At 44.9% G+C, this 12,013-nt stretch overlaps 1 protein-coding gene across 3 annotated transcripts in view; it reads right to left on the reverse strand.

Moving 5' to 3' along the window:
• Nucleotides 1–364: 364 nt before the first annotated feature.
• The window catches only part of Lpin2 (lipin 2), an 81,049-nt gene continuing 69,400 nt past the window's right edge, over nt 365–12,013 (reverse strand). For 2 of the 3 annotated variants that reach the window (XM_052750097.1, XM_052750098.1), the window contains 11 exons: nt 11,229–11,322; nt 10,767–10,836; nt 9,903–9,992; nt 9,092–9,174; nt 8,007–8,166; nt 7,069–7,217; nt 6,471–6,557; nt 5,527–5,679; nt 5,064–5,178; nt 3,957–4,060; nt 365–3,656 (listed from right to left, as the gene is read on the reverse strand). In XM_052750097.1, coding sequence (XP_052606057.1) covers nt 3,512–3,656; nt 3,957–4,060; nt 5,064–5,178; nt 5,527–5,679; nt 6,471–6,557; nt 7,069–7,217; nt 8,007–8,166; nt 9,092–9,174; nt 9,903–9,992; nt 10,767–10,836; nt 11,229–11,322 — 1,250 coding nt within the window. In that variant the 3' untranslated portion in view covers nt 365–3,511. The remainder of the gene's footprint in view (nt 3,657–3,956; nt 4,061–5,063; nt 5,179–5,526; nt 5,680–6,470; nt 6,558–7,068; nt 7,218–8,006; nt 8,167–9,091; nt 9,175–9,902; nt 9,993–10,766; nt 10,837–11,228; nt 11,323–12,013) is intronic. The other variant, XM_052750099.1, reaches the window with a different exon arrangement.

Genomic DNA, 12,013 nt, shown 5'->3' on the forward strand with positions numbered 1-12,013 from the left:
ATGGAAACATCAGGACTGTTACCTGCCACATACCTCAAAAAGGGCTTAATAAAGGTGGGGTATTCAAGGCTGAGCAGGACTCTGAAAGGCTGCTGTGGCAGCCAGACTATAGGAGAAATGATGTCTCAATCAATCCCTTCTTGGCAGAATCCACAAGGTAGAGGCATTAGTTCCTGTGGATGGACCTTTACTTCTGGAATCAGGGTTTACAGGTGAGCAACAGGAAGAAGTTCCTTCCTTTAGACAATTACGTCAGCAAAGACAAAAATGCTATTCATATATGACTGATGATTATACTTATCAATCTCTGGCACCAATACAGGTAAGATGGTCAAATGCCCTGTAAAGGAAAGAGCCCAATGCAGTCAGTTTATGTTAGTTTATTATTGTAACATTTTGTTGTGAACATCAAACACGGCACCAAAATAGGAGCCATTCATCTGAAGACGTCTTTACCATGACTGAGGTACTGCACTGGGGGTTACGATTACACAACTTAAACTGCTTAGTGACAATGCCGTCTAATAATCGAATATGTCATCAGCTGAACACAATTATTAAAAGAGCAATCTTTCCTCTGCCTTCAAATCCAAACAAAACGTTTTTACCTGAAAGAGCACTTACTTTACCCAGTTTTAAATAAGCCCCAGCATGCTCTCAAGCTCAGACACGCGGTGTCCCAGAGCTATACAATGAAGGTGTAAGTTGAGCTCCCTGCAACGGCCAATTTGCAAGAAGAGAAGGTTGTTCATGTCATCTTAACCGTTTCTCTCTCTCTCTCATGGATGCCGTGCTTCAGGAGCACTACAGAAAGCTGGACCCGTCCCATGGGCAAAGGGGCTTTGAAGGACAGAAGCTTCCCTGCCGCTCGGCTCTGGTCCTTGTCCCTTCTATGATTTTTAGCAGCTTTAGTTTGGGGTCATCACAATAGGACATGTCTTTTCCCAACTGGAACTATGCGGACAGGTTAGACCACAGGAAATGCAGTACTGATCACAGGGTTAATGTGCATGCTCCAGGTCCACATGTGCATCCCATAGCCTGATGCAGAGCAGCCATCAATTCTACAGCAGTGCAAGCTTCAACACTCAACATCAAAGCAAACACTAAAGTCAGAGTGAACTGGAGGACTGAGGGGCCACTTCACTATGAAACAGCTGACATAACAACTCAGAGGCCAGTCCGCCAGCAGCGTCCCTTCAATATCACCTGTCACTGATGGCAAGGGTGAGACTGCAACAAGCCAGCTAAGGGTTTGTGTGCAAACACACTTGAAGGCATCTCTCTTTCACAGAAAGAACAAATGTCATTTGTAACAAATGGCAATGGATTTTCAGCACAAACCTAATACTTCATAACACTACAGTAATAGTAATCATCTACTTTCAGCGAGAAGACTCCTTTAAATAAGGAAAAAGAGTTACATTCATTAGCCTAAATACCCACTGATCAATCTGTAGTGACAAGTGCAGGGCTAATGGACACTGGGGCAGAAGGATCAGCACAGGCCAGGAGCCCCAGATCCTAAGCTGGGCCCTCTGAAAAGGCCCATGTGTCCAAAGAACAGAGTTTGTCAAGAAAAAGAAACAGACTACCTAGGCAAAAACTCCATAAAGGGCAAACTAAAACAGTCAAAGGAGGAAACATGATAAGATTTTCTGTACCAGAGATTCTACTAAGCTCAGGTTAAGCGCACACAACTCTCATTATTCCTTAAAAGTGTGCCTAAGTCCCAGGAGGTGCTGATTAGCTTGACAGCATCAAGTGGCCATGTGGCTGCTTTAGCAGAATCTTACTTCACTAACTGGGAAGAATTCACACAAACACCCGAGTTTCCCTACTGCCTAACACAAATAACTCATGAAGGAGACGTCAACTACTTATGGGAAAGGTCAGCACTGTGGAAGCCTGTATTGCCCCTTCTCTGGGAGCATGTGCCTCCAAGTGGTTTTGCCACTGAGAACTATGTTCAAAGAGGTTTTTTTTTCTTCTTCTTTTATTAAAGAATTTTACCATGGTCTCTGCATTCAACTGCAATACTGAAATGAGGCAGGGACACTCAACTCTCCAATCTGGAAAATAACCACCCCTTTTCTAAACCAACTCTAGGTGAGTATTATTTTAGGTGAAGCAATCTAAAACACTGTGACAAGGCCATCCATCTAACTACAGGGCATGCAGAGTTGGAAGTGGAACTATCTTTATCTGCAGCCCCCTCTCTGCTCAGAAGCATCTTCCCAGTGGAGGGCTGTGACCAAGAACCACTGAAGGTCTCTGGGATGCCTTCTGCCAACACGTCTCTTGATGTTCGCACTGCAGTTGACTGTCCACACCCAGCTGATCATAGGCTCTGGAGATTCCAGGACACAACCCTCCCTGGTGCCATCTGTTCTGACATTTGACAAGAGCACTTAACTAGGCCAGTGCATGATGCTGCCAAGGAAATGTAAGGGTACCCCCACATTCCCATGGGGCCACATCTGCAGTGTCAACTTTGAGTTAGAGCTGACAGATGAGTCAGAACAATGGGCTGGAGCCACTGCTGAGGTGCTAGCTCTCAACAGGCACTCCATGACTCCTATCTCCCATGCCTCCAGGGACTCATTACATGGCTGAAATCCAAATGACTGGTCAATGAAACTAGCCAAAGGCTTTTCCCCTGGCAACTCTGAAGCCCAGAATTTCAGAAACCCTGTCCTGAAATACCTACTTGCAAAGGGCCACTTATGCCAGGTGACATTGTCAGAGAAAACGGTAACAACTCCCAGGACCCAGTGCAACTGCCTTTCTACACTTGTAAGGTGAAGCTGCTGCCTTTTCTGTATTTTAAACCAATTTTTCACTCTTACTCCAGACATAAAATATGCATTTGTTCTTCTGGCTAGGTTAAAACAGTAACTTGAACAGCTTCTTTCTCGCTGTGCAGCAGGCACAGGTGAGAAGATGATGATGCAGGGTGTTCTCCCCGCAAGCCCACGCTGGTCTAGTGGGGCTCGTGGTGCTGGCACACGAAGCAGCTGTCCTAGTTCAGTGTTCAAGAGTGGAGTGTCCTGAGGAGGACATGAACATGTAGCTACAACACTGACTGGACCTCTGGAGAAAGCCCTGGTTAGAGAGAGAAACGATCTCAACTGAGCAGTGGAAATTTTAACTCTTTACTGTGTGTAGTCATGTGCTGGTCCATTCTTTTTCAGTTTCTGACTTCTTCCATGTTAAGTTATGCAGGTGAGTGGTGCACAGCACACACCTCCACAGGAAGCATGTGAGGGACCCCATGGAACGGAGCACAGGCTTGTACCTCAGGCCGAGTCCCTTATTCCTCTGTCCAGGTGCTGAGTGGTGGCCTGGGAAGGTGAATGAGGGTGGCAGTGCCAGCTTCGGGGACCCTGTCCCTGTTCTGGAAAGCAGGTTCCTGACTGCCAGCCCCTGGATCTTCATCTGCAAGAGGGCCAGTTACCTTCCCTGCTTAGAGGTGAGTGACAGTGACCCCACCTTGCCATACAGGCCCTGTTCAAGCTAGGTCATCCAGGTCCACATCAGGGATTGGGTCTCGCCAGAAGCAGAAGGAACTGAACTCTGGGCAGGGAAAGGCTGAATTCTGTTCCTTACTGAGGAGTGGGAACACGTGTTCCACAAGCTCACTCAGCCTGTGATACCTGGAAGGGGATTGGGAAGAGATACAAGTGTTACTTCACAACTTATGTCTAGCACAAAACCATGGGCTGTGAAGCTGGCTTTTCAGATAAAAGTAAGAGGGCTGCTCAGCATTTACTCAGAGCTCAGCCCTATCCCAGGGTCCAGACTGTCTTCCATACATAAAATAACCAGAGATTCCTTAAGCCACTATCCTCAAGGAAAACGCTCACAGAGGTATAGCTCTGTTCCTCCTGGTTGGGCCCTGTCTCAGTTCTTATTTGTCCTCAGCTGCACCCTGGCTGCAACCTGAATGCACTTACGATGACTTGTTTCCTTTGGTCCTTTCTTGTATTAATTCACCCTTTGGATTCACGGTGAATATTCTACAGTCTGGAACTCCGACTTGTGTGTAAGCATAGACATCCTGCAGAAGAAACAAAAACTTAGCTGGTTCTTCCTAGCCAGAACCACTGCACTGGCTGAAGACTGAAGTCTTCAGACAAACCCAGAAAGTGCACAGGGAGTCAGAAAACGGGCAGCAAAGGAGCAAAGCAGAGTCCTCTGAGAACACTGAAGTAACATCTTTAGTGCACCCAGATATGGAGGGTCCCCTCCCCCAATAGGATGCAGCACAAAAGGCAGGGTGAGAACTGTCAATGAAGAGGGAGTACTTGCACCGTGGTCCTGGTGTGGATTCAAGGGCACGGCTCAAGACCAGTTAGAATGTGGGCAGAAATGACTGAGAAAATAAATTCAAAGTTGGGGGTGGGATGGGGGGGCAAAGAACACTATCCTTCTGTATATACTCCTGGGGCCAAAAGCTAAGTACAGGACTTCCCCAGCTTCTAGGAAAATTTGAATAAGCCTGGCCCCTACTGAAAACCTGTAATCCTCGCTACTCAAGTGGCTGAGGCAAGATTTCAAGTTCAAAGGCTACTTAAGCTGTAGAACGAGTTCAAGGCCAGCCTGGGTAACTTACTGGGCTCTTGTTTCACCAAAAAATTTAAAAAGGGACTGGAGAGATACTCATGGTTTAGAGCACTTGCTGTTCTTGCAGAGGGACCTGGGTTTGATTTCTAGCATCCATATGGTGCTCAAAATCACCTGTTACCTCTAAATTCCAGGAGATCTGATGCCTTCTGATTTCCACAGGCATCAGGCACACATGTGGTTCAATATACATACATGTAGACAAAGTACTCATACACATAAAATGAATTGAAATTTTTAAAGGGTTTGGAATAACACAGTTCAATGGTAGATTGCATGGCTAGAATGCACAAGGTTCTAGAGACCCCCCTGGGCAGAGCAGTCATTTAACTCTGCTTATAGGTCTGACTTGAGAACTGTAACATGGCTATGCCCGGAATGCAGCTCTGCTTGAATTCTGCTCACACAGAATCTACACACACTCCAAAGACACTTACGTTAGGACGGTTTCCAAAGGCAGCATAGAAGGGCTGCTTGGACGGGGCAAAGAGGTTCTTAATATCATTCAGACACTCAATTTTGAACTTCTCTGGTTTCTTTTCTATCACTTCCCTAAAGAAAAAGAAATATAAGCACCAAATTCAAAATGGTAGTTTTACTAAAGTATGTTCTTGGACAGATCTTCATCCCCACATCACCCTCCTTTCTTAATCCTGGGCATGGTCAGCATCCTTCCTCTTTGGCTTGTCAGTCTCATGACAGAATATCTGGGTGATAACGCTTGTGGGAAGTCACACTTTCCTTCATCATCTCTGAGCACTTCAGAGAGCAGCAAATGAAGAAACAGACACTCTAGAGCCTGTCAAGAGTTCTGTCTGTTCACATACTCCACTGGGCCCTGGGCTCTAATGCTCCCCCACCCCAGCCCCCGGAGGAACCCAGCATAGGCACTGCGGCTACCTGTGGAAGGCGGAGAACAAACTGCTGGGAGACAGCATCAGAGGGCCTCGGGGCAGGATCGTGCCCTTGTCATTGACCCAGTGCAGATAGCCACGGGTCATGTCGGCCATGCCAATGGCACGGGCGGAACAGTATAGAAACTTGTAACCGTTCCTGAAACAGCAAACACACATACAAACAACCTGGTTAGCCATGGGTTTTGGATCAAGGAAAGACAATTTTTTTCCTTTTAACAGATTCAAATTAAGGTCTTCTCATTTACTTTGAAAATGAAATTACTGACCTTAGAAAGAAACCAGCTAGGGTTAGAAACCATGGGGAAAATGGATTCTATGAAACTGCAAAGCCCTGACATAATGCATGCTGACCTAGTTCAGAAACAGACCCAGAGTGGACAGACCTGGACTATCTGTAAGGTGGTATCTGCTGTAAATGAACCATCTATGGGGCCTTATTCAGTCTGTAGGTCACAAACTATTCCATAGGACAGGCAGCATAATCACACCCGAATAGCTGACATATTCTGATTTTCATAAGATGGTATTCTCAACTCAAGTTGAAGATGGCACTATATATCTCCAGATCAGTGGCACATGGACATGCTAGGATCCCAAAAAGGATGGTATGGCTTCTCTTGAGCAACTGTTTTCCATGCATGCTTATGCTACCTACCCAGTAAATAAACCAGATATGAAAGTCAGCTCTCCTGATAAATCTTAGCCACAAATAGTTACAGTTCTGACGACCTAGCAAAGTTGGTGGTTTCCAGAACTTAGCTGAGTTATGACAGGTAAAACCACTAATACCACCCACACACGCTTTTGAAAACAAAACCAAAAAATATCTAGGCCACAAACACACAATGTATACAGATGTATATTATTTTTCTCGAGTTCTTGGTCAAAGTACAACTGGGAAGAGGACGCATGAGAATGAGTACTTACTCATTGATAGAATGGTAGAGCTTCGCTATACCCTGATGAGTCCAGTCTTTACCCAGTTGGGGGAGAATCTGTCCCAATGCATCAGACCTGGTAAGAGGGTAGAAACAGAAACAGGTATCAGAAACCAACATATAAGGCTGAGCATTTTCCATATTTGCTGCCAATAAGCACTAGGTGGGTGTGCAAGCTGGGGACACTCTCCCAAGCTGGTTTCATCCTGACTCTGTGCAACTGCAAGGCAGCCCTGCAATAATACACCCTGAGGTGCTCCTAAAAGGGAGTTATAGGAAAGCACGGTATTTATTTTCAGGGATAATCTACTAGCACATCTTTTTTTTCTCTCATCCCTAAAATCTTAACAGTTTGTCTCGTTTGAACATTAGAATTTGGGGACCAAATAGCCAAATCTTTCCAAGTTACTTTGAGAATTCATTTGTATGGTGCCACAGACCTCCTCCTCATCCATTAAAAATGACTCCATTTGGGCTGTTTTCAGGACATCTTAGGGCATATGGTTTAAAAGACACTCATTATTGCTGAGGACTGACTGCTTCCCCAACCTACACCCTTTCTGCCGCCCACAGTATGCCAAGCTCACTTGGTTATTGTTCCATCGATGTCAGAGATGATGACTTTGTCATTCCAGTTCCACAGGTAAATGGTACCCGCACAGCGACAGGTACCCTGATACTGGGTTGTAATACTGAACACCACGTCATTGGGGCCATCATGCAGCTTCAATTTTGCCTTTTATAAAAAGCACAACATTAAAGAAAGTTTAAAGCTTTACAACAGAACTCAGGGCATGTGGTTTCCTTGGTGTTAGCATGTAGCATGGTAATAACGGTTGAGGAAGCCACACTGCTTGAGTACTGTTTTCTAATTCTACGGATTTCCTGATAACCTCCCTATCATCCATCATACCTAAACTCACTAATCACTGCCCTGGCCACAGCCTCATGCTCAATCCAGTAAAGCCATTTCATAGTCAAACTGTGTCCAAGTGAGATGTAGGAAATTGCATTTAAAATGTCACTGCTCTACTATTATGAATCCCAAGAGGCAGTATGTGGTCCTGTGCTGAGTGAGGAGCAAGATTCACTAAAGACACCTGCTAAAAATGCCCATTCCTGAGCCAGGCAGTGGTGGTGCACGCCTTTAATCCCAGCACTCAGGAGGTAGAGGCAGGTGGATCTCTGTGAGTTCGAGGCCCGCCTGGGCTACAATGAGTTCCAGGGAAGATACAAAGCTACACAGAGAAACCCTGTCTCAAAAAACCAAAAAAAAAAAAAACCAAAAAAAACCAACCCCTCCCCCAAACAAAAACCATGGAAAACAACAACAAAAAACCAAACCCAAACCCAAACAAAAAAACTATTCCTTGGTTCATTTCCAGAAACTGAGGCAATAATTCTATGTGGGCAGGAACCCAGGTCACAGGCTCCTTGAGTGGTCCTAATTGCTCACCAGGGTTTGGGGGTGCTGTCCTCCTAGAGAAGAATTTATGTAAGTATAACTCTACTGCACAATACTCACTATCTGGTCTGAGGAGAGTCGGAGAGACTTCTTATATGAAGCTGTGCCACAGTGACTCAGTGTCTCGATGGAGATGGTGTCAACTTTGATTGTTTCTTCCAACTCCTGTGACCCCTCGTCACTAGAAGTATCATTCTCTGCAGGCCTATCCAACAGCAAACTAGTCACAAAGAGGCAGGGCATTTGACAGCGCTTTTATAATTTAGGATGGAAAATAAACAAGTGTCACATGTCCATAATCCCAATCTCTAGAAGGCTGAGGCAGAAGAATCTGCTCAAGCCTTGGCTATACAGGAAGACCTGGTCTCCAAAAACCAAAAAACCTTCAACCTTTTCTAGGACAGCAAGAGTTGTTTTTTCCAACACTTATCCATACCCATTTACTTATGCCTTAACTATTAGGATCACAAATTTAAAAGGTAACTATCTGTCTCCCTGTAAGTGGCATGAAGTTACTTCTGTATCTTTTAAAACGTCACTGGCAAAATGAGTATTCACTGGGCATAGCAGGAAATATTTCTGAAGTTAGAAAGTTCACTTTATACTTCTTTTCTAATAGAAAGTGAGAAGAGCAAGAAGATAAATTCCTAGACTAGGATTGCTATGCGGGAGTGAGATGAGGGTATGGGGTTGAGAATGTAAGCATACACAACATGCTCAACTCTCCTCAGGCTGAGCCAACTCCAATGCCCAAAGGAGAGGACAATGTACCCACACCCACCCTTTAGAAGCTTTTTCATGTCCTTTCTGCCACCTTAAAAGCAAGGGGAGTAGGGGTACCAGCACAACAGGTACCCCAATCATTCCAGGATCCCTTCCCAAAGTTCTGCCTTTCCTAGTAGCCTGGCTCTGTGCTGGGCACAGTAGTTAGAAGCAGTGATGTGTATTGATGTCTATAAATTGGGAAAGGCAGTTCTTATCTACCAAGTGGCACTGACAAGCCACTTAATGTCACGTCATGTCTCTCTATAGGAAAAAGGTATTTCTGGCTAAAAATTCAGCAAAATTGCCAAGATCAACTTTGATGTAATACCCAAGCAGGACTGACAAAGTGCTGTGAGCTAGGATAAAGGACAGGGACCCACCTGGCACTGGTTGGCTCCTCAGCACTGGAAGGCAGGTCATTTGTTGGCGGGACCTCAGATTTTCCCTCTTTGCTCTCTGGCAGCTGAAAGATGATAATGTCAGTGTACAATGTTTTCTCCAGACTTCAGCTGTCATTCTTGCTAGGAAACAAAAACCTCAACCCCAAACTGGAAACTTGAGGGACTTTCTCCACTTGAAGCTGAAGGGCAGAAATCATATATATATGTTCACAAAATATAACTAACTGGCCCAATGGTAGAGACACCTGGACTCCACCACCGAAGTGACTACTGGTGCGTTCTCCTGTGTCCCATGCAGAAGGGGGAAAGCAGTCAGAGACCACACTGGTACAGATATGCACTTGGTAAAGGCAGGACCACCACCTTCTGCTATCTGAGAAACTATAGGTGGAACTCCCAGAATTCTCTTCTTTAGAAGGCTCATTTAGTGTGGGTCTCTGGACAAATGTGCTCTCCTGCTACTTTGCTAAAGGGATATTCTGCATGTTTGTGTGTGGATCTGTGCAGAACTGTAACCTCTTGTTCACACCTGAGAGGTTATAGAAGTGCAAAGAGCACAGTTCTGGAGTCCCTTCAAGGTTAGTTCCAGCTCCACCCTCACTACTCATGCAGCTTCACCCAGCTCTGCCCACCAAGTCCAAGCTCCCTATAAACAGCAGTTCAAACATCTGTAGAAAGCACCCGTGCAGCACCTGCATGCAGTGACTCCTCCTGACAAACAGCACCCGTACCCTATATTTTATATGAGTGGCAGACAAAGAGTTGTTTTAAATCAAATCGAAGTCATTACCTGTTTGGTCATGCTTTCTCTCTTACGCCAAAACCACCACCGACCAGATTTCTTTGGCATCTTGTCTTTAACCCAGGACTCGACCGTGGCCTGCAAACAGTCAGTGTGGGTTAACAGGGGAGATCTGGTGCTTGCAAATCACTGATTCCTCACTACTGTCCTCGGACACTGCCTTCTTATGGAATGAGTGATGCTCTACACACCGCTCAAACCCATCTATGCTTTCAGGAGCCCAGAAAGAAAGGCAATGCACTCCTTTGCTTCAGGGCAGTTTTACCCAGTGGACCTCAGGGTTCTGTAAGCAGACAGACAGCTTTCACTTCTTATCTTTGGAACCTGTGGCTTTTATGATTCAAAAACTGATTAGGCAAATGATATCTTGTGGGTGGGCAGAAAGTTCCATGTAACAGGCATTCCAGCCACAATCTGATCCAGCCACAGTGATGTCACCTTTCTAGTGTGCACATCACCCACTTGTTGCTTCTTCCCATATTGAGAAGAAAATATTTTATGCCTTGATTCCATCTTTAACTGATGATTTAGTAAAACCTATCACTCCCATTCCTTTTGTGCTACTGGCAACTGAACCCAGACCTTCACACACTCAGGAAAGTGCTCTATCACTGAGCACTCTAAGTCTCTATCTCTGAAACTGGTCTAAATAAACACTTAACAAAAAATGAGGAAAAGTGGCAGGCCACGTAATTGCCTAGGATTTAGTGGGTGAATACAGCAGATTTGGATCTCTGATATAAAATACTACACTCAAAACCTTGAATAGAACCCAATAATACAGAATATAAACTTTTGGACTGCTAGATGTTACAGATACTTTGAAGGAGGCTTCAAATGCAGACCACTCACCTTAGGCAAACTCTTCTGGAATACTTGCAAGCTAAGGATCATGGGAGCGGCCAAAGCCCAGTTGTAGTAACTATGAGAAACAAAAATTGTGCGAACCCATTACACAGAGAGTCAGAAGCAAAGTAGGGTGGGGGGAAGGGCTGGGGCAGAGAGAGGGTCGGGGGACTAGAGAAAAGTAGAAAAACTATCTATCAAATTGTTCATTCTTTCCAATAAATAGATGAGTAACGGAATTTTGAAGATTTGCTTTAAGTCAAACTTCTGTGAGCTGAGCAGCAGTAAAATCCATCAAACAGAGTAACAGCACTGCAATGACTTAGTTAAAAATAAGCTGGAGCTTCAGTCTCATCTGCAAATCATTGTTTGTTGGCTCATTTATGTGATGACAAATTTTATAGCAAGGAAAACAATGACAGTTAAAAACTGTAGAGTACGTAGCAATGATCAGGCAACAGTATTTACCGGTTATATATCCGTATTACCAGGTTCGGGTTGTCGATAAGGCCAGGGTTTTCTGCAAACTCATGGTAAGTGATGATATGCTCCATGAACTTTTCTGCAAAGGAGAGCAACCGTCAGCTTGGTGAGAGAGTGCACAGACCCCTGAAGGAGATGGTTACAGTACTCTGCACTAAAAGACTTGTGGGCTTTAAAAGGCTTTTAGAAGAAACTTTTCCACATTTATCAAGATAAATTACACATATAAATACACTTTAATATTTTTAGGACTCAAACAACCAACCTAAACCCCAAACCAAAATAAAAGAAAAAAACCCCACCACCTTTCTAGCCTCCCTGCAGCCCTGCTGCCATGTGTGAGGCAGCTCTGGGCTCTCTTCACCCAGTCTCTTTTCACATCTTTAGTTTTTGAAGGGGAGAGGAGACAAAGGACAGTGCTAATGTGACCACGGTGTTAGTCATGGAAAGGAAATCCTGCCCTTTAGGAAAAGCCATTACAGGCCAGTGGCCAAACCGACAAAAGCCTTAATTGAAAGTGAATCTAAAGTTGCCAGGCAGGACCAGCTCTGTCTGGACTACCCAGGTCAACCCAAGCATCCTGGTCCACTGTTATTTAAACTACGACAGAAGGGGAGCAGATCTCGCTAATGGTACACTGCTTGCCTAGCATGTTTATTTAACACAGGAGATGGGGAGCAAAGGCTGGAAGAATATGGGGCAGACATCTCTCAAGCCTGAGAAAGAAGGTAATCCCTCTTTTTGCTAGAAAAGTAGACTGTCTACTCAGT

Source organism: Peromyscus californicus, unplaced genomic scaffold, assembly GCF_007827085.1.
Source record: "Peromyscus californicus insignis strain IS unplaced genomic scaffold, ASM782708v3 Scaffold_21__1_contigs__length_65335640, whole genome shotgun sequence".
NCBI lineage: Eukaryota > Metazoa > Chordata > Mammalia > Rodentia > Cricetidae > Peromyscus > Peromyscus californicus.